This window comes from Amphiprion ocellaris, chromosome 7 (genome assembly GCF_022539595.1).
Source record: "Amphiprion ocellaris isolate individual 3 ecotype Okinawa chromosome 7, ASM2253959v1, whole genome shotgun sequence".
NCBI classification, from domain to species: domain Eukaryota; kingdom Metazoa; phylum Chordata; class Actinopteri; family Pomacentridae; genus Amphiprion; species Amphiprion ocellaris.
The window spans coordinates 34,755,459-34,777,725 of record NC_072772.1 but is presented as its reverse complement, the minus strand read 5'-3'; the positions used below and the strand labels follow the sequence as shown (position 1 = coordinate 34,777,725).

Sequence of the window (22,267 nt, the reverse complement as noted above, 5' to 3'; positions counted from 1 at the left end):
TGTGTATTTGTAGTTGTTTTGTGTCTCTTTATAGTTGTTTTGTGTTTCTTTGTGCTTGGTTTTTGTCTATTTTAGGTTGTTTTGTATGTGTTTGTGGTTGTTTTGTGTCTATTTTTGGCTGTTTTGTGTCTGTGGTTATTTTGTCTCTTTGTGGTTGTTTTGTGTCTCCTTCTTGTGGTTTTGTGTGTATTTGTAGTTGTTTTGTGTCTCTTTGTGGCTATTTTGTCTTTCTTTGTCATTGTTTTGTGTCTTTTGGTGGTTGTTTTGTGTCTCTGTTTGGTTTCCAGTGTTCCTTCTGAACACTTGTTGGATGTTATCAGTAACTTGTTTGCCTTAAACACTTTAAATTCAGTTGATAATTACATGGGAACATGGTTTGCGGTGTTGGTGCTTCAGGACTCACCGTCTAATGCTGCTGTTGGAGGTTCTTCATTGGTTCTGATGGCGCTTTGGTTTTTCTTTGGTTTCCAGTGAACAAGACGACTTTTAAATGTGGATTCACCGCTGGAATCCTTTGTAACAGAAGAACAAGATGCCCTTTAAGACAGACTGAGACTAAATTCTATTCTTGATTTACATCATCTGAGGTTTCAGAACTCTGTAGACCAACTGAAGGCACCAAAACCACATAAACAACAGTTTCTTACTTTTTACAAAAGTGTGAACACAAAAATACAAGTCATCTGCATAGAAGTTTAAATTATTCAGAGTTTTTCTTTCAATTGTTGAGAAAAAGCAGCTTCTATACAAGTCCAAATGGTCCGTTACCTGGACCACTTGGACTGGTATAGAAGCTGCATTTTCTCAGTTACAAGTCAATGCAAGTCAGGAATAAAACCAAAGAGTTCAGTGAGAAGCTCCAGGTTTTAAGTTCTAGTGACCACAGTGCAAAACAGAATCCAAAAGTACTAAATACATAATAAAAGATATTGGAAATGTTTCATTACTTCTGTATTTAATCAGCTGTGTGACCCATACTGAGGTGAAATCAGTGGAACTATCCATATAAATATTGATTATAAAGCTTTAGGAGCGTAAACATCAGCTCCTCTGAGATCTCACCTGTTTAAAGGATTTGGTTCTGATTCAGACTGAAGGAGGTTTTTCTTTTGTCTCGTCTCCCACAGTGACACCGAACCGTCCATTTATCTGTAGACCTGTTGAGTGAATCCAACAATCGGGTCTGAGTGGAACCTGAAGAACACGACCACGTGGTTCTGCAGGGGGTCGGTGTCCTGTTGTTGTTAATTGTGGTGTCTTGTTCAATAGGAACAATTAAAGGAAAGGATTTCATCCAGCTGATGGCAGACTGAGACTCACCAGACCCCCAGAAACCTGAAAGACCTGATAGACAGAAAACCAGACAGAGAATAAGATAAGTCATGGATGAAGTCTGAAAAATCTGACTCCGTTTGGAAAAAAGATAAGCATAAATTCTAAAAATCTGTTTCTGTTTAGAAGAATCTGGACAGAAAATCCAGAAATCACACTCAGTTTAAAAGAAATCAGGCACAAACTCTTTAAACTGACTTCAAGGAAAAGAACCACAAGAAGAAATCAGGCTAAGAAACAAAAAAAGTCTGACTCAGTTTGGAGAAATCCTGACAAAATCTGAAAATCCAAATTGGTTTGGAAGAAATCAGGCCCAAAGACTGAAAATCAGACTTAGTTCACCAATTACACAAAATCTAAAAATCTAACTTACTGTAAACTAGGAGAAATCAGGAACAAAATCTAAAAATCTGACCTAATTTTGAAGAAATCAAGTACAAAGTCTACAAAAATAAATAAATAAATCAGACCCAGGTTAGAAGAAATCAGGAACAATATCTAAAAATCTGACTTTGGTTAAATCAGGAACACAACCTATAAATCAGACTTAGTTTAGAAGAAATCAGAAACAAAACCTAAAAAAATCAGCCCAAGAGAGAAGAAATTAGGACCAAAATTTAAAAAAAATCTGACTCAGTTTAGAATAATTTAGGAACACAATTTAAAAATAAGACTCAGTTCAAAGAAATCAGGGACAAAATCTAAAAATGACAATTAATTTAAGAGAAATCAGACACAAATTCAAAATATGTCAATTAATTTTAGAGAAATCAGGAAAAGAATCTAAAAATGAGACTCAGTTTAGAAAAAAAATCAGGAACACAACCTGAAAATCCAACTTACTTTAGAAGAAATCATGTACAAAGTCTAAAAGATCAGATCAAGATAGAAAAAATCAGGCATGAAATCTCAAAAATCAGGCTCAGTTTAGAGGAAATCAGGCACAAATTTGTGACATTTTTTGAATCCTTTTTGGGTAGATTTCAGCTAATTTTCTATTTTGTCTGATTACAGCCTCAGAAATGTGAATGTTCACTTTTTATCACTGTTTTTACATAAATGAAATTAATTGTCAACTGAAGATCAGTTTACACTCAGAATAAATGAAATGATCTAAAAATGGTTGAAAAAATGGTTCAAAAACATGAATCTGGAAGGTTTCTTCCCATTTTCTTCTATAAACACAGCATTGTTTGCTCATTAAGGCTCTTGAAGGGATTTAATTAGTTTGTTTGAGCTGAACTCTGCAGCCTTCACTATAACTAATCTCTACCAGTCCTGTGTTGACTCGCTGACAGACCGATTCATTGGTTCGGAGGTTAATTCCCTTTAATGAGTCCATTGCTGGGGGTTGGACTGTTTCCTGGAAGACTGAGCTGAGGGCATAACAACAAAAGAGACGGTTCAGGTTCAGTTGAGTCAGTCTGAGGAAGCTTCATCTGATCGGCTGCAGGTAAAATCATCCTGATCAATAATATTCAGATACTTTGGATTATTTTCAGACATTTTCTGTATCTTCTGATTTTGACTCTTGTTAAAATCTTCCAGCAGTTGTGAGCATTTACACTCTGTTTGGTGGGTTGAAGACGAATACCAAGACTTGGGGGTAGAAACTGTACAAACAGGGAAAAAAACTGCAGGATTTTCAAATTTCTGCAGAGAAACAATCAAATCTAAGCTTGAAATTGTCATTCTTAAGAGAAATCACTTTATTCTGCATGTCTCATTTAAAAAATTGTGAAAAATAAACCACTTGCATGAACCAGATTCTGTAAAAACCAAATAATTTTGTACTTTTTGATATAATTATGAAACCTTTAGTGACTTGGCTATGATCAACAGTGGTTTAATAAATATTCAGGGAGTTCTCAGCTAAACTGCTGACAGGAGATGAGTATGGAAACAACGTAAGTACTTAATTATCTATGGGATGTAGAGTCACCATTTATTTTTCACTAGTAGTAATAAACACCTGTAGGCCCTTAGAAAATGTTGTAAATGCTGATTTCATTTTTTTAAAAAACAATTTTGTGAAAATGTTCAATGCATGTGTTTTCAGATGGAGGCGAAGCTTCAGCAGATCCTGGGCGAGGTGTCCGAACTGCAGCAGAGGAGGAAAGTTTTCACATTTAAAATGAAAAATTGAATTGGTTGGCTGGTGGGTTGGTTGGTTGCTTGATTGCAGGTTGGATGTTGGTTGGTTGCTTGGATGTTGGATGGTTGGTTGGTTGCATGTTGGATGGTTGGTTGGTTGGTTGGTTGTATGTTGGATGGTTGGTTGGTTGCATGTTGGATGGTTGGTTGCATGGTTGGTTGGTTGGATGTATGTTGGTCGGTTAGACGCATGTTGGTCGGTTGGATGCATGTTGGTTGGTTGGTTGGTTGGTTGGTTGGTTGGTTGGTTGGTTGGTTGGTTGGTTGGTTGCATATTGGCTGATTGGTTGGATGGTTGCATGTTGGTTGGTTGGTTAGTTGCATGTTGGTTGGTTGGTTGGTTGCATGTTGGCTGATTGGTTGGATGGCTGGCTGTTTGGCTGGTTGGTTGGTTGGCTGGCTGGTTGGCTGATGGTTGGTTGATTGCATGTTGGTTGGTTGGATGGTTGGTTGCATGTTGGTTGGTTGGTCGGTTGGTTGGTTAGTTGCATGTTGGATGGTTGGTTGGTTAGTTGCATGTTGGTTGGTTGGTTGGTTGCATGTTGGCTGATTGGTTGGATGGCTGGCTGTTTGGCTGGTTGGTTGGTTGGCTGGCTGGTTGGCTGATGGTTGGTTGATTGCATGTTGGTTGGTTGGTTGGTTGGTTGCATGTTGGTTGGTTGGTCGGTTGGTTAGTTAGTTGCATGTTGTATGGTTGGTTGGTTAGTTGCATGTTGGTTGGCTGGTTGGTTAGTTGCAGGTTGGTTGGTTGGTTGGTTGGTTGGCTGGCTGGCTGGCTGGCTGGCTGACTGACTGGCTGGTTGGTTGGTTGGTTGGTTGGTTGGCTGATGGTTGGTTGATTGGATGTTGATTGGTTGGATGGTTGGTTGCATGTTGGATGGTTGGTTGCATGGTTGGTTGGTTGGATGTATGTTGGTCGGTTAGATTCATGTTGGTCGGTTGGATGCATGTTGGTTGGTTGGTTGGTTGGTTGGTTGGTTGATTGGTTGGTTGGTTGCATGTTGGCTGATTGGTTGGATGGTTGCATGTTGGATGGTTGGTTAGTTGCATGTTGGTTGGTTGCATGTTGGTTGATTGGTTGGATGGCTGGCTGTTTGGCTGGTTGGTTGGTTGATTGCATGTTGGTTGATTGGTTGGATGGCTGGCTGTTTGGCTGGTTGGTTGGTTGATTGCATGTTGGTTGGTTGGATGGTTGGTTGCATGTTGGTTGGTTGGTCGGTTGGTTAGTTAGTTGCATGTTGGATGGTTGGTTGGTTAGTTGCTTGTTGGTTGGTTGGTTGGTTAGTTGCAGGTTGGTTGGTTGGTTGGTTGGTTGGTTGGCTGGCTGGATGTTGGTTGGTTGGATGGTTGGTTGCATGTTGGATGGTTAGTTGGTTGCATGTTGGTTGGTTGGTTAGTTAGTTGCATGTTGGATGGTTGGTTAGTTGCATGTTGATTGGTTGGTTGGTTAGTGGCAGGTTGGTTGGTTGGTTGTTGGTTGGTTAGTTGGTTGGCTGATAGTTGGTTGATTGCATGTTGGTTGGCTGGATGGTTGGTTGCATGTTGGTTGGTTGGTTGGATGGTTGGTTGCATGTTGGATGGTTGGTTGGTTGGCTGGCTGTTATAATTAGTGATAAATCTTCAGTACTCTGTCTTTAAGTGAAAAATCTGTGATATTCTGTTGTGTTGTTTTCCTGCAGGTTGCAGACAAAACACACAGTTGTGAGTATCTTCATGTTAAATTCATAAACTTATTGTTGTCTACATGCCTCTATTTCTACATATGTTTATATATACATTTAATATCCACTGGATTAGGATGATCACAGATACATCAGCTGTTTGAGCCACAAAGACAGCTATAATATGTACCATTTGTATATAAAATAGACTTAATTTTACTCATGTGTACTGAGTGGAGGTCATTAAACCCCAACAGAAGACTTTGTCATGGTGCCCGTTTAGTAGCTTGACTAGAGCAACCACAGTTAATCTACAATACTTGAAGGATGAGTTATTCAGGAAATGGTATCAGCAGGTACTAAATACTGGATTAGGGACCAAAAAAAAAACTTAATCAGTACTTCTTTTTTTAAATTGAAATTAAGATGTTTCTCACATTTTTATTGACATTTTTATACAATTTAGGCTTTTTTCCCCTCAAAATGTCAGCTTTTTAATTTTGTTTCTTGACTTTTTCTTTATAATTTATATTTTTTCTTAATTGAAGCCATGACTGACTGAGCCGCGACCAACAGTCGTGTGACACAACGTATTCAGAGTTTTCTAATGAACTGCAGGCAGTGTTTCCACAGAGCAGAGACGAGACAACTACAGAAAAATGCAGTTAAAGGTCTATTTTATGTAGACTTCTGTAACACCTGTTGGCACTTGGAAAGTTGTTGTACATGTTGATTCCATGATAGGTTTACTTTTTTTACTGTTGTAAAATAATCAAAGAAATTTAACTTTTGCAGGTTTTAAAATGACATTTTTGAGTTATCTCTCCTTCTTTGTGATTTTTCTGTTTCCGTAGAGGTACAGAGCTTCAGATTGCAGTTTACAAAGACAATAAACTGTAGTTTAGAGGGCTAAACTGCTCAGCTCTTCCCCCTGCTGGTTGTGATGAACTCTCATGGTCAGCTGTTTGTTGCAGTGCAGAAAGTGATCGAGTATCAGTCAGGATTCAGTTTCATGCAGCATCTACCTGCTGCTGGCTTCAGGTGTGCAGCTCTTACTGCAGTCAGCATTTTAGTTTAACAGCATGAACGTCAGCGTAGCATCACAGATCTGTCGGCTGTGGTCAGGAGTACAACTGTAGTACAACTGTAGTACTGGGAGTAGTTTAGAAGTATTGGTGATGACAGACTGCAGGCTCAACTACATCAAGCTGCTTGAAGAGGAAGTGAACAAAAACCCTGATGTGAGTAACTGCTGTTTATTTTATATCCTTACTAATACATCATTTATCTTTATTTTGCTCTAGTCACATTTTTCCCTACATTTTCACTGCAATCTAAAGTCCTGCAGCTCTATGGAAACCATGAAGAAGGAGAAAAAACTCAGAAATATCTTCAGTGAAGTTTGACACGGCCAGAATGACAGAAATCCTTAAAAAGTTGAATTTCTTTGTTTATTGCATAAAATGTGTCCAAAATAACTTAAAAAATGAGTCAACCCAATCAAAGATGACTTAAAACTGGTCTAGAGTGACTCTAAAGTCATCCAGAATGACTCAAACTAATCCAAGATGATTTGAAAGTTGTCTAATATTAATCGAAACTTGTCAAGGATGAGTTGAAACTGCTCTAAAGTAACTCTAAACTTGCTCAAAATGGTTTAAAACTCATCCAAAATGACTCAAACCAATCAAAGATAGCTTGAAAGTTGTCTAATATTAAGCAAAACTTGTCCAAAATGACTTAAAACTCATCTGAAATGACTCAAACCAATTGAAGATGACTTGAAACTGGTCTAAAATGACTAAAAACTTGTCCAAAATGTCCAGAAACTCTCAAAATGCATCCACAATCACTTAAACTCAAAAATGAAATGTCATCTGTTTAAAATGACCAATTTGTAATCTCATAAATCATTTTGAAAAAGTAGAATTTTTACAGTTTTTTTTGCACAATAAATGTCCAAACCTGGAATCTACATGTCCAACATTCTCCCAAGTGTCAACAGTTGCTATCAACACTAGAAAATATATTGTCTCCCCGTTCTATACGCAGATATTTAACTACTTCCATGTTTACAACCTCGACAAACTTTTTCTCTCTACTCTGCTCATTATCAGTAGAAAGATGTTTCACCATGCTGAATGTATCTTCCAACAACATGCTCCTCTGTTCACTGTTTCTGAGCCATGTTGCATTTATTTTATTCATCCAGGAGGTTTTACTTTCCTTTCAGACTCTCTGTAGAAACACTGCCTGCAGTTCAACCTAAAAACTCGCAGAATTTTTGTCACTTGATTATTGATCACAGCCAAGTCAGTCATATCTTCTTGGTTTTCCTGAAGAGTGCAGAATTTTTAGTTTTTTACAGAATCCAGTTATAATGATCGCTTTACTTTTGGCAAAGTTTTAAAAGTGACATATTATGGCAAATTATTGGAAAGTTGTATGATTTTTTTATTGTCTCTTTGTAGAGGAAAAGCTAATTCTTCTAACTGAATAAAATTTAGTTAGACGTTGTCTGAACTCATAAAGATGGATGCGAACACTATTTTTTAGAGTGCGAGGTTTATTTTTGTTCGAGTGTTTGAGCTTGTCGTTTTCCCCGCAGAAGCTGCTGGATGTGGGGAAGGAGGAGGACCAGGAGGAGGCGCCTCCACCCAGCAGGACCTTCACGCCGCTCTGCTCCATCCCCAGGAGGCTGGTGATCTCCCCCAGCCTCGGAGGGACGCCGGTCACCCCCCAGCTGACTGAGGTAACGCCGTCACCTGACACTGCTGCTGGTTACATAACAACACCTAAATCTGGATGGTTGTGTTCCAGTATCCATACTACCTTACTCTATAGCAAGACAGAAAAACACTGAGTATGTCCTAATACATGCTAGGACAAATGCCAAAAATTAGGGATGTCCTGACCAGGTTTTTTGTCTTCAATCTGGTCCAAGTCATTTAATTTTTAGCATCTGCAGATACAGACTCCCAATCTGATACTATTTCCCTCTGTAACACACACTTCAAGTACATTAAAGTTATTGAATTGATCTAATGTATCTGTTTGACAACTGAATATCTCTGCAATGCAGTAAGAAAAAACTGCATTTTTGCCTCCAGTCTGTTTTGTAATGTTATATAGATAAGCAGGAACCTTGTTGTAAAGCTCCAGTAGGACGCTGTCTGAATGTAGAGTTAGAGGGTAAATGTAGTATTATAGAGGGTAAATGCAGTATTAGAAGGTAAATGCAGCATTAGAGGGTAAATGTAGCGTTAGAGGGTAAATGTAGTGTTAGAAGGTAAATGTAGTATTAGAGGGTAAATGTAGTATTAGAAGGTAAATGTAGTATTAGAGGGTAAATGTAGTGTTTGAGGGTAAATTTAGCATTTGAGGGTAAATGTAGTGTTAGAGGGTAAATGTAGAGTTAGAGGGTAAATGTAGTATTATAGAGGGTAAATGCAGTATTAGAAGGTAAATGTAGCATTAGAGGGTAAATGTAGCGTTAGAGGGTAAATGTAGTGTTAGAAGGTAAATGTAGTATTAGAAGGTAAATGTAGTATTAGAGGGTAAATGTAGTGTTTGAGGGTAAATTTAGCTTTTGAGGGTAAATGTAGTGTTAGAGGGTAAATGTAGAGTTAGAGGGTAAATGTAGTATTATAGAGGGTAAATGCAGTATTAGAAGGTAAATGTAGCATTAGAGGGTAAATGTAGCGTTAGAGGGTAAATGTAGTGTTAGAAGGTAAATGTAGTATTAGAGGGTAAATGTAGTATTAGAAGGTAAATGTAGTATTAGAGGATAAATGTAGTGTTTGAGGGTAAATTTAGCGTTTGAGGGTACATGTAGTATTAGAGGGTAAATTTAGCGTTTGAGGGTCAATGTAGTATTAGAGGGTAAATGTAGTGTTAGAGGGTAAATGTAGTGTTCGAGGGTAAATGTAGTATTAGAAGGTAAATGTAGTGTTAGAGGGTAAATGTAGTGTTAGAGGGTAAATGAAGTATTAGAGGGTAAATGTAGTGTTTAGAGGGTAAATGCAGTATTAGAGGGTAAATGCAATGTTGGAGGGTAAATATAGTGTTAGAAGGTAATTGTAGTGTTTGAGGGTAAATTTAGCATTTGAGGGTAAATGTAGTGTTAGAGGGTAAATGTAGTGTTAGAGGGTAATTGTAGTGTTTGAGGGTAGGATGTACTGTGACTTCACAAGCTTCAAAACACAGAGGAAACCTGTATTCTCTACATGATGTCAGTAAATGTACTGTAGATCAGTTGTAGTACCTGGTTGTTCCACCAGGTGAAGCCTCTTACTGTTTACTGTGTTTACTACAAGCAGTTCATGTTGGCAAGCAGAGAGCATTGTGGGGCTTTAGCTAGCAGCGGGCACCGTGACAAAGACTTCTGTAATGTTTCATGACCTCTGGCCAGAACTCATATGTTCAAGACATACTGGGACTGACTAGAACTGTTTTTTCTGATGCAATAACTGCCCTGAATACATATAAACATTTTTAAATAATAGCCTATTTATGTACTAATGAATTTATGAGTAATTTACCTCACAGTAAAAGTGTTTAAGATGGACCTATAGCTGTTTATAGGTTTTAACTTCTGTTAAATTTGATATAAATTGGAAGTTATTTGTCCAACACCTTGTGGCACAAATGAGTAAACGGCTTTGTTGGAAAGGTCAAGTTGTCCAGTTTTACTTGATATCTGCTACACCTTGTTTCTCTTTCTGCTCAGAGCCTGAGGAGGATTCTGTTTGGTGGAACATTTCACGTCTTCAACTATGAGTGGAGGAAATCCTTCTTCCAGTTCAGAGAGCCCGACTCAGAGTTATCCTACGCTCTGGAGACCGACAGGGTGAGAAATATTGCAGTTAGAAGTACAGTTTACAACAAAAATGAGTTCTTTAGAAACCCTTGTCTGATGTTGTTCTTTGGATGGTTCTCCTGGTGGCCTCTTCTTCATGGTTCTGCAGACTGGGAGTCATCTAGTCAGCCAGTATTTTGGTTTATCCAGACATTCATGGTGCATCTATAAATGTCATCAGCACTTTGGCACTCATGCAGCCCCATATCATCACACTAACACCTCTGTTCTTCACTGTCAGGACTAAGCATTCACTGTGGTGGTCCTGGTTACGGTCACACCAAACATGCTAGACTCCATCTACGCTCAACAAATGTATTTTCTGACCAAAAGAACATTCTCCCAACATTCATCAGACTTCTTAAGATGTTCTATAGCAAACTTTAATCTCATCAAGTCTTTTTCCAAAAAAACCCCAAGGGTTTTCATCTTGTATCATCCATAGAGGTTGATGTTCTGAGCTTCACAGAAACTCTGATTTCCACTGATAACCCCTGTGCCAAGTCTGAAGAAGGTGTCGTCTGTTTTTACAGCTAGATTGTGAAAGTAGTTCACCGTCTGTGGAGTCATTTTAGCAGGACGACCACTGCAGTCATGATTAGTGGTACGATGGCTCCTTCTATACCTTCTGATTACTGCTGACACTGTGATTCACTGAGTTTTAGTAGATCTTCCTGGATCTTTTTACATCTTTGTAAAGTTTCATAAGTAGATTTTTTTTAATCACAGGTGGACTCAGCTAAGTTTCTGGTGGATTCACTTTTGTTGCACTGAGTTTCTACTATTGGGTTTGAATTTTCAATATAGTCTTTCTAAAGTTGTTGTTTTTGATTGTTCACAAGAGGAAACACTTTGCTGTTCAACTAATAAATAGAGAGTTGATAATATTTAGAATCAGTGATATTGCACAGAGATGTACTGGCTTCTGTGGTAACTTCAGTCAATGCTACTTCATGTCAGAGACCAGCCACCTTCAGTTAATTATTACTGAACCATGAAAACCTCACTGAGATTAAAAATCCATTTTCAAAGAGTGTCTTGAGCCAGACAGTTTAGACAAAAACAAAAGGTGCACACAAATACAGAAACATAAAGAACGCATTCAGTTGTATCAAATCCAGACAGGTCAAGATTCATTACAGCAACCCAACAACTGTAGTCTCACCTGGTCAGGTGTGTGTTTCAGGGCGGGGCTTGGGCCATTCAGATGGTTGTCCAGGCTCGCATCATCAAACACCTGCTGTTCATCCGGCCGAGTGTCTCAGACAGACGGACGCTGCACAGGTGAGGTCATTACATCACTCTGTTTGACATGTTGAAGATGATACCTGCACCTGTGAACAGGAAGATGATGGAAAACACATCTGTAACGTGACACCGTGAGGTGGAGATGAGACAGGAGGCAGAAATATAATCGTCAATGCCGTTGCTGACACCTGAGAGGAAATCCCTCAGAGCTTCAGGGGAAGGCAACTGGATTTCCTTTTGGCTGTTGACAATGTTTCACCTTCATCTAAGAGGCTTCTTCAGTTCTAACTGATTTGGGAGAGTCTCAGATGTAAATTATCATCAAGAAATCACACGACTAAAGACCCAATAAATAACTCAAGACTTACATGTGTTGCGGTATGAAATGGTCGTCAAACTGCCAGGAGAGGGATCACTCAAGGGCATCACTTAGGGAATAGGTATGAAACTCAAGGTGTTAACATTGTGAAACTGCCAGGGGAGGGATGACTAAAGGTGTGAATGGTGGTTAAATTGCATCATAAGGTGCGACTCAAGGTGTTAATAGCTCTGAAACTGCCAAAAGAGGAATGACTAAAGGTACAAATGATGGTAAAACTGCTAGGAGAGGGAGGACTCAAGATGGTGGTGAAGCTTCCTGGAGGCGGATGATTCAAGATGGCCACCTGGTAAACAATTGTGAAGCTTTAAAAGCTGTGAAACCACCAGGGGAGGGATGACTTAAGTTATGAAAGGTGGTTTTAAAATGTTGGTGGTTCTGATCAATCAGTCATTACTGAGAATAGTAAACTGTGATGTGTTTGTTTTACTCCATCTCCCTCCAGTCTGAGTGATGTCGGACAGAGGGACCAGGAGAAAGCGTTAGCGGCGGCGCTATCTGACAGCCTCTGGTTGGCTGGACAGGAAGCGAGTGCTACCGTTACCTTGGTAACTGAAGACTACTGCATCACACCTCACCTGGACTATAAGATGGACAACTTCACAGAGAGGGTATCAATTAGTCCTCTGTGAACTTTAACTGTTGTTTTGTCTGCGTGATGAACGAACGTCGTCATACGTGTTGTTTACATCATTTCTTTTAGCTGCAACTGTTCACGTTCAGCAAGAAGGAGGACGTGAGAAAGTTCATCCTCGATCACATCCAGTGTGTAAGTACGTCCAGGAAACCAATGCTGATCAGTCAGATCGATTAGTTCTGTGTATCAATATCACATCAACAGACAGTCAGACCTCATGTCCACATATGAGCAGATATTTAATTTCTATGAAGGTAAATGAATCCAGAAGCCTTTGATGTGTTTTCTTGTAGTTTACAGAGGAGGAAGGTCACGGCGTCATCCTGTTCCTGTACAGCCTCATCTGTTCCCGAACAGTCGACAGGTAACAGCAGTGTGAAACCTTAACGTTAGTGCCCCCTACAGGATGAAACCACCATAAAATATGAGCATGTAGCAACACTTTATATCATAGACTGTATATAAAAGACAAGTTACCTTCGGAAACCTGCATTCTTTCTAACAACCAGCAGGGGGAGACTCATCTGTAAGGCTAAAGCCGACCAGTGAACTTTAAATTCAGGTTTCTGCTGCTGCCAGAGTCAAGTTAGAAGTTACAGGTTATCATGGCAGCAGTGTGATAAACAGTGAGCTAAAAGTCCCAATACCACAGATTACATGCTGTCCTCTTGGTCTCAGGCTGAAGGAGGATCTGGACTCGACCACATCTCACCTGCTCTACCTCAGTCTGGGCAACTTCGTCTGTCATCAGGTAAGAAGCTCACCTGGACATGTCCTCTCACCAGATATGTAGACGATGTCCTGTCCTCACTCTGTGAGGTGCTTCTACCTGTGCATCAACAGTAGTACACAATGTGATCAAAAGGTTCTGAAAGAGGTTTCTGTTACAAATGTTTTTGTGACTTGAGTTTGTGATTTCTTCATGGAGGGCAAAACTTTCACAAACATCACGTGTCAGGCAGCAGTTGGATGATCCATCCTTCATGTGGAGGATCATCACATGGTGATCAAAAGAGGGTCTGTGGCTACCACCCATAGAAGTAATAGGAGTTTAACAGTGGAAGAACTGCAAGACAACCTCAAAGAGACAGAAAATGATGATAAAGAGACACAAAACAACCACAAAGAGACGAAAAATGACCAAAGAGAGACCCAAAAAGCACCACAGAATGGTGCTAAATGATTACAAAGTGACACAAAACCTTCAGAGTAACACAAAACCACCTCACAGAGGCACAAAAAGTGACTAATTTGACCAAAAAGAGACACAAAATGACTACAAAGTGAAATAAAAGGACCATAAAAAGATGCAATACAACTAAAAAGAGTCATGAAATGACCCCAAAGAGACACAAAATCAACAAAAAGTGACACAAAACAACCACAAAGAGATGCCAAATGACCATAGGCAAAAACAACCACAAGGAGACAAAACCAAGACAAAGACTCAAAGCAACCACAAAGAGACAGAAAATGACCACAAAAGATGCAAATGACCAAAAAGAGACACAAAATGACCCAAAAAACATAAAAAACCGCAAACAGATCCAAAACAACTAGAAAGAAACATAAAATGACCCCAAAGAGACACAAAACCACCACAAAGAAGCAAAATCAACATAAAGAGATGCAACATAACCACAAAGAAAAACGACCAAAAAGAGACAAAAGGTGGCAGCTGACCAAATTTAGGTGAGGTTTTGGTTTGTAAGGCAAATTCTCTGAACTTGTGAATACACGTCATACAGAAATATGAACAAGGTCTGTTGGCATCACACTTTTTAACACTTGTTCCTGTAATGGCCCCGTCAGACTATTCTACGCTGTACTCTGTAGAATGCTCTGACCATGAGGCTTCAGTGTATTCTGGTTGTGTATTTGTGAGAGTTGCTGCAGGACTCCTGTATCTCTGCAGGCATTGCTGAACCTGCTGCTGACCGGCAAAGCAACTCCTCACGTCTTCAATGGGACGCTGTACTTCGACGAGGACGGCCGACCTCTGGAGCACCCCCTGCAGGGCGTCCTGTCTCGCAGCGACGTTGGATTCCTGCACTGGAGCCGAGAGCAGATGGACAGAGGCAGACTGCCACAGGTAGGAGGCTTTACCAGCTACTACTAAACCAAACCACTACCTTTACTAGTACTACTGATAGTAGTAACGTAATTTTACTACTGATGACTACAGCTGCTACTGTTAAGGTGGAATTACCTTTGTGCTACAGTGTAACAATTAATTCATAGTCCAGGGTCTGATTTCACTCTGTGACTGCAACACAACACGGATGTATCATGTTTTAATTACAAGCTCCAGAGTGATTGTGTTTACATAACAAGTTATCCACTCAGGAAAATAGCATCAGACACTCCAGTTAAATAGGCAGCCATGGGACCTTAACTTAAGAGCCAAAAATAGGAGCCAAAGATTCCATCTGAATGTCAATCTGTGCAAAAATCAAAGTCTAGATTCAGCCATTAGTCCATCAATCTCTGGTTCTCCTGCATCCTGATGTTGTTGGTTCTAAGCAAAAGCAGAAGAACCTGTTTGCTTCTGTAGGTTTTATTAAGAATGTCAAGAATATAGACAAAACTAGACCAATCAGAGACACTTAAACCCCACCATGAATGTTCAGAATCCTTAAGAAATTATAGGAAAGCGGTCCTACAGAGGTAGAACAGCCTGCAAGTTTCTTCACTAGAAAAACTGCTTAATGATGTTCCAGACTAGAAACTTTCTGGGTGTCAAACTATCTCTGGGAACTTAATTTAGATCCTAGTTCCAACAGGGTTCAGTTCCTCAAAAGGTTCATGTTCCTTCAGAAAATATAACTTCCTGTAGGTAAAACTAATTCCAAGAATGAAGTTTGGACCCTGATTCCTTCAGGTTCTCCAGAGGTTTCTGACTCATCAGAAAATACAACTTTTTGTAGATAACTATCTACAAGACGTGAAGGTAGCTTAAAAGGTTTGTTATCCCTAGAGAAAGTTGATGCTGTGGAAACAGCTTTTTGATGCCCTAGAGCAGGGACTTTTGGAAGTAAAACCGTCTCTTTTTACCAAGTTTAGACCCTGATTCCTCCAGGTTTCAGTTTCTCAATACTTTCCTGATCCTTAAGAAAATACAACTCCATGAGTGTAAAACTGTCTCAAGGAGCTGAATTTAGACTAAAATTTTCCTGGTTTCAGTTACTCCAACATTTCTGAATACCTGTAGAAAGTTCCTATAAACTGCTAATGATGTTCTAGAGCAGGAAATTTCTGTGGGTAAAACATTTTCAGTTCCTGAAAAAGCTTCCTGATCTTTCTAAGGGTAAAACTGTCTCCAGGAGCTGAATTTAGACTCTGGTTCTTCCAGATTTAAGTTATGCGAAAGTTTCTTGATCCTTTGTGAGAATATGAATTTCTAGGGGTAGTGGTGGATCCACCTGGTTCCAATGGGTTTCACTGCCTCCAAAGGTTCCTAAACCTTTGGTAGAGTTCCTGCAGTGGGAAACAGCTTACTGATGCCCCTGGGCAAGGACTTTTTGTGGGTAAACCACTCTCCAGGAGCTTAACTTAGACCCTGGTTCCTCTAGGTTTCAGTTTCTCAAAAGTTTTATGAACCCAAATGGTGATTTCCTGCCATGGTGATGCACCTTAATCATCAAAGAAATCCTGTTAATTCATTCACTGTGATGGAGACCAGAAGGTTTGGTGTCTTAACTCTCGACAGTCTCCACGAGCATCAGACCCTGAAGGATCGTAACTGAAAGACATCATCAGCTTGGGAGGACTGATCATTTATAGTTTCATGACAGTAAAAATAGTCCATGTATTTGTGTACATCCAGAAATCAACTGCATCCAGCCACCATGTGACTCAACCTCGTCCTGTCTCTGCAGGTGGGCAGCATGCTGAAGACTCCCAGGTTTCCAGTGTGGATCTGCTGCATCAACAGCAGCTACTCGGTTCTGTTCAGCCTGAACCGCTCGCTGCTGTCCGACTGGAGGATGGAGCATCTCTTCCAGCTGTATTACTACAACGGCCAGAACTCCCAGAGAGAAACCGCCAGGCTGACCGTCGGTGAGAACCTAAAGTTTAATCCAACATCTGTCTGCAGTGGAGGAGGCTGCATTTCCAGGACCACAACTGTAGAACAACATTTAAAGGATCTTTGTTTTTCAATAACTCTTTTTGGGACAAATACTATACTGTTCACTCCAAAGGGTGAATAGCTGTTCTATTCCACAGACACTAGCAAAAATAGAACTATATAAAGTATGGGTGGAATAAACCTTTACAACCCTAATTTGTTCATTAGAAAGTATGATCAAGGTGGAATAAGTCTTTACAGCTATAGGTACTCAGAAATAAAGTACAATTTTGAGTGGAATAATCTTTAAAAACAATACCTTCTTGGACAGGAAGTATTGTCTGGGAGGAAAACACCTTTAAAACTCAAAGTAAATGGACAGAAAATACTAGTTTGGTGAAGTATTCCTTTACAACTATAAGTACTTGGACAGAAGTTAGTATTTTGAGTGGAATAAACTTTGAAAACTATAGTGCTTGGATAGAAAATAGTACTTTGGATGGATTGAATCTTTAAAAATATAACTACATGGACTGAAGGTGGTATTTTGGGTGTAAAAAAGTAGCCGAATCTTAACTCAATCTACAGAAAGTACTATTATGAAGGAACAAACCATGAAACCTATAAATACTTGGGCAGAAAGTAGTATTTTGGGTGGAATAACCCTTTAAAATCCTTATTTATTGTAAAGCACTATTAGGGTGGAATTAACTTTAACTGCCTGGACATAAAGTGATATTTTGGATCGAATAAACCTCTAAAAACAATACATACCTTGACAAAAAACAGTATTTGGATTGGAAAAAGTAGTAATATCTTAACTCATTCCCTAGAAAGTTCTACTAGGGTGAAACAAACCATGAAACCATTAAATACATAGACAAAAAGTAGTACTCTGGGTAAAATAACCCCTCAAAACTATGACTATTTGGGCAGAAAAAATTATTTTGGGTGGAACAAACCAGTAAAATCTTAACTTGTGTCTACTGTTTGGTAGACTTACCCTACAAAAACTAGAACTCCTTGGACAGGAAGTAGTGTTTTAGGTGGAATAAATCTTGAGTGATCATCTAACTGGCAAGTGTCTGCAGACACTTTCTTAGTGTTTTATTGAATTTATGTCCTCTGCAGATACTCACTCTCACCACTGGGAGGCATCGTCCAGACACTCGGATGGAGAGCCGGAGAAAAAGTTTCCATCACTGGAAATGACCATCAGGACCAAATGGGCCGGAGCAGTGGTGGACTGGAACAACATTTTACCTTTCTATTGAGGTTCACCTGGAGCCTGGATCTGGTGCTACAGCGCCCCCTGTCTGTTGGTATGGACACAACTGAAAACAGCATCTCTTCATCTTCAGCATCTGACTGACGAAGTGTCTTCAGTTGCTCAGGGTCGACACTTATCTGGATCATCACTGAGGACTTCATTGATCTTTCAATGACCATCATCAGCTGCAGCTTTCAGGAATAAAGTGTCCAGAAACCAGAGCTTCCTTCCTTTAACTGTAATAAACTGCATCACACATGTCAATTAAAAACAAACATAAAATCAAACTGCTTGCAATCTGTGTAGATCACAATGGATCATTCCATCGAGATCTAAAGCCTAAGAATTAGACCAATTAATGGGATGCCTTTTCCTTCAACTACCAAAGTAATTTATTATCAGAACAACATATAATAATATATAGGCCTCTATACAAACCAGTTTCTGTTTCCTACCAACGAGTCCGCACCAACATTTTGTCCCAAAAATCTAAAAACTGGAACCTTGTCTAGTCAAACGTTCCACAAATCAGATTCTACTGATCAAAAATAAAAATCCTGTCCTCTGCTGGAGACATTGAAACCATTCTTTTCGTGTCTTCACCGAATTCCACAAGGAAAGAACAAGAAATGATCAGAATTGTCCTTTTTACTGAGTCCAAGTTGTTGTGTTTTCAGCTCCCAGACGTAAGTTATTGAAAACTTGTCCTTTAGTTATCATCTTGTTTAGTTTATTGTCTCACCTTGAAGCTCTTTGTACTTAGAGTCGTAATAAATCTGCTGTTCAGTAGCCAAATCCGGGCTCTGAAGAGACTCCGGAGTCCACAATCTGCTGCGAGTCCCTGAACACAACACCAAACATCTAGATATTAAACCATCTGTCCAGATGTCAGACCATTCATCCAGATGTCAGACCATCCATCCAGATGTCAGACCATCCATCCAGATGTCAAACCATCCGTCCAGATGTCAAACCATCCGTCCAGATGTCAAACCATCCGTCTAGATGTCAGACCATTCATCCAGATGTCAGACCATCCATCCAGATGTCAAACCATCCGTCCAGATGTCAAACCATCCGTCCAGATGTCAAACCATCCGTCTAGATGTCAGACCATTCATCCAGATGTCAGACCATCCATCCAGATGTCAAACCATCCGTCCAGATGTCAAACCATCCATCCAGATGTCAAACCATCCATCCAGATGTCAGACCATCCATCCAGATGTCTGACCGTCCATCCAGATGTCAGACCATCCCGCTCCACTGCAGTGACGTGTAACAAACACCTCCGTCTGGCACCGGCGAGCAGAGCAGCACCGTCTTCTTGACGTTGGATCCGAGCCGAGCCACAGCGAGGACGTCTAGCAGACAGATGGACTCGTCCAGCGTCAGACAGACGGCGATGAAGTGGGCGTGGAAACGAAGAGGGTCACCTGATCGAGGACACAACCACAAACTTATCCACCGATGTTGTTTGTTCTTGGCTCATTTTCTACCAGGATCTATTTATTTAAACCATCCTTGCTGTTGTTGACCCCACTGACAGATTTCAAAGATGTTCATAAGATCTATTGTAGTAAAAACGATTTTTTCCAATGTACTTTCTAAAGAAAGTTTGGCACCGAGCTAGCATTTCCATCATAACATACAGAGAACAGACTCTTGTGCCTTAAAAATGTCATTTTTTCAAACGGAGTCTGGCGCAGAACTTCCATTACAACATGCAGAGAAAAATTTCCAATTACTGAGCCACGAAAAGGAAGTCTGGTAGGAAGCTGTTGTCTCCATTATAACACACATCAACTATCTCTAAATATTGCACCTTAAAAACATTCTTCTTTAAAGGAAGTTTGGTACCAAGCTAACGATTCCATCGTAACATCGAGAGAAGAGACTCAGAATATTGTGCCTTAAAAATGTCATTTTTTGAAAGGGAGTCTAGTGCAGAGATAGTATTTCCACTGAAACCCATGTCGACAACAGTCTGGTTATTGTTCCTCAAAAATTGGACTTTTTTAAAAGGGAGTCTGGTTCAGAGCTGCTGCTTCCATTATAACACATGCGAGCTATCTCTAAATGTTGTGTCTTAAAAACATTCTTTTTTAAGGGTAGTCTGGTACAGAGCTGTAGTCTTCATTACAACCCCTGTAGAAACAAACCTCTGATAATTGAGCCTTAAAACGTGACTTTTTTAAAGGGAGTCTGGTACAGAGCTTTATCCGTCTCAATACCTGAAACATCCGTGTTTAAATGATCGACCTGCAGACTCTGATCAGGTGTATTGATCATAGGTGAAGTCATTCTTACCCGGATAAACTAGGAAGTCTCCTCCGAACTTCCCGGCTGAAGTCAGGTAGAAGCCCCGCCCCCTCAGGTCTCTGAACACCTGGTACCTGGCGTCACTGCGGGGGTTATTTTGCTCTCTGATTGGCCAGCTGGCCTGCAGGTGAGCCCGGGCTTCGGGGCAGTAACTAAGCCCCGCCCTCGCCGTGCTCAGCTGGACCGCCATTGCCGACTGAGGGAAGGAAAAGCTGTGGTCTAGGGCCTCCAGGCGGCCGCAGAGGGCCTCATCCACAGCCTCAGCTCCGGACTCTGAACCTGAGGAGACCAGCACGTCAGACCGGACAGCAGGTACAGAGAGACGTTGTCATGGTAACGCTCTCACCTGTGTGTGATGATGTCATGGCTCGGCGCAGCGCTGACTTCCTGTCCTCCAGAGCGAGAACACTTTGCTCCTCGAAGCTCCTCTGCTGATCCTCCTCGAACTGCCGCCGGAGCTCCGCCCCCCCGACGTCCTGACCAACAACACACCAAACACACCTCCATAAGCTCCGCCCCCCCGACATCCTGACCAACAACACACCAAACACACCTCCGTAAGCTCCGCCCCGCTGATATCCTGACCAACAACACACTAAACACACCTCCATAAGCTCCGCCCCCATTAACCAGCCAGTAGGTTAACTGTTCTGGTTAGCAGCTGGTAACGTGACCTCATTATGACTTGTTTATGTTCTGGTTAAGTAATGACCTTATTAACTGATGTGACTCAATCAGGTCCTGGTTAACTAACTTGGTAAAACTAGAAGTTATGACTTGATAAAGTCCTGGGTAAACTAACCTGGCTATGACTTGGTGATGTGTGGTTATTTCAAGCAGTTAATTAGACCTTGGTATAACTTGGTAATTGACCCGGGTAAAGTGATGGAGGTAGACTCACCAGGATATAACTAAGTAATGTCCTGGTTAAGTCACTTGCCTCTTTCTTTATGTATGATTTTTTATCTCTCTGTATGCATTTGTTGAAATATTTTTGTATGTTTTTATCTGGTCTGTTGTGTTTGTTTTTCCTGTAAAGTCACCTTGGGTGTCAAGAAAGGCACTTACAAAGCAAATTTATTATTATTATTATTATTATTATTATTATTATTATTATGTGACTTGGTTAACCAACCTAATTAAACTAACCCGGTTAAACTACATAGGTAAACTAACCTAGTTAGACTAACCTGGTTAAACTAACCTAGTTAAACTAACCTAGTTAAACAAACCCAGTGAAACGTACCTAGTTTAACTAACTTGGTTAGACTAACCTGGTTAAACTAACCTAGTTACACTAACCTGGTTAAACAAACCTAGTTGGACTAACCTAGTTAGACTAACCTGGTTAAACTAACCTAGTTACACTAACCTGGTTAATCTTAGTTAGACTAACCTGGTTAAGCTAACCTAGTTAGACTAACCTGGTTAAACTTAGTTAGACTAACCTGGTTAAGCTAACCTGGTTAAACTAACCTGGTTTGGTCCTGGCAGGGCTCCAGCTGCCTCCTCGTCTCTCAGCAGCTGCTCCTCCTCCGGCAGCAGTAGTAGCGGTCGGCCCAGACGTTGGTTCTGTCGGGGAGTTCTGGGCAGCGAGCCCAGCAGCGCCCCCACCAGACCAAGACGCCTGGCTGTCTTCAGGTCCTGCAGCCGCCACAGCAGAGGGGCGGAGTCACAGAGGCCGACGCCCACAACCAGTGAGGAGTCCTGATGATCGTCCATAGAGGGAGAATCCTCCATCACAGACCAGTGGAGCTGAAACGACCAATTAGTCGACTATTTAATTAATTACAAACTATGTATGTGTATATAAATATATATATATATATATATATATATATATATATATATATATATATATATATATATATATATATATATATATATATATATATTCTCTAAACGCAATAATAGTCACAGCAGCGGAATTAAGGCAGCAATAGAACTGATCTGATCAATTAAGTAAATAAAACTAGAGCAGAAAGCAGTTTATTATATTGAATCTGTTACTACAGACAGTTTTTGTGTATTTTAATGTCAGTCAGGAAAGTCAGTGTCTCCTGAACCATCAATTAAATGCAAAAGAAAATAATGTCGGTCTTAAAAAATGTAATCTAAAATGTTTAGCCACTGCAGAGTATCTGTACCATTTGTTAAATTAGATTGAACTAGTTTGCTTGCTGTATCATTTTGACTAAACTGACTAAATTCTGATTAATTTTAGATTGATTTTTGTCTTTTTTGACAAATTCAGTCATTTTAGACACATTTTAGACCATTTTTTGCCGTTTTGGAAATAGATTTTTGAGCTATGTATCATTTTCGACAAATTCTATG

At 40.1% G+C, this 22,267-nt stretch overlaps 2 protein-coding genes across 7 annotated transcripts in view; one reads left to right on the top strand and one right to left on the bottom strand.

Annotated features, from left to right (window-relative positions):
* Positions 1 to 22,267, bottom strand: part of tsen34 (TSEN34 tRNA splicing endonuclease subunit) — a 34,064-nt gene that overhangs the window by 9,865 nt on the left and 1,932 nt on the right. For 5 of the 6 annotated variants that reach the window (XM_055012203.1, XM_055012205.1, XM_055012204.1 and 2 more), the window contains exons 2-7: positions 21,407 to 21,685; positions 20,277 to 20,406; positions 19,919 to 20,209; positions 11,171 to 19,044; positions 1,063 to 1,344; positions 404 to 512 (exon numbers count right to left, since the gene is read on the bottom strand). In XM_055012203.1, the coding sequence (XP_054868178.1) occupies positions 18,857 to 19,044; positions 19,919 to 20,209; positions 20,277 to 20,406; positions 21,407 to 21,670 (873 nt within the window). In that variant the 5' untranslated portion in view covers positions 21,671 to 21,685 and the 3' untranslated portion in view covers positions 404 to 512; positions 1,063 to 1,344; positions 11,171 to 18,856. The remainder of the gene's footprint in view (positions 1 to 403; positions 513 to 1,062; positions 1,345 to 11,170; positions 19,045 to 19,918; positions 20,210 to 20,276; positions 20,407 to 21,406; positions 21,686 to 22,267) is intronic. The other variant, XM_055012206.1, reaches the window with a different exon arrangement.
* Positions 6,182 to 18,622, top strand: mindy4b (MINDY family member 4B). Its single transcript, XM_023277778.3, has 11 exons — positions 6,182 to 6,388; positions 7,756 to 7,899; positions 9,877 to 9,996; positions 11,192 to 11,289; positions 12,078 to 12,243; positions 12,336 to 12,401; positions 12,563 to 12,633; positions 12,948 to 13,020; positions 14,185 to 14,361; positions 16,148 to 16,328; positions 17,470 to 18,622. The coding sequence occupies exons 1-11, from the start codon at positions 6,326 to 6,328 to the stop codon at positions 17,610 to 17,612; spliced, it is 1,302 nt and encodes a 433-aa protein (XP_023133546.2). The 5' UTR covers positions 6,182 to 6,325; the 3' UTR covers positions 17,613 to 18,622.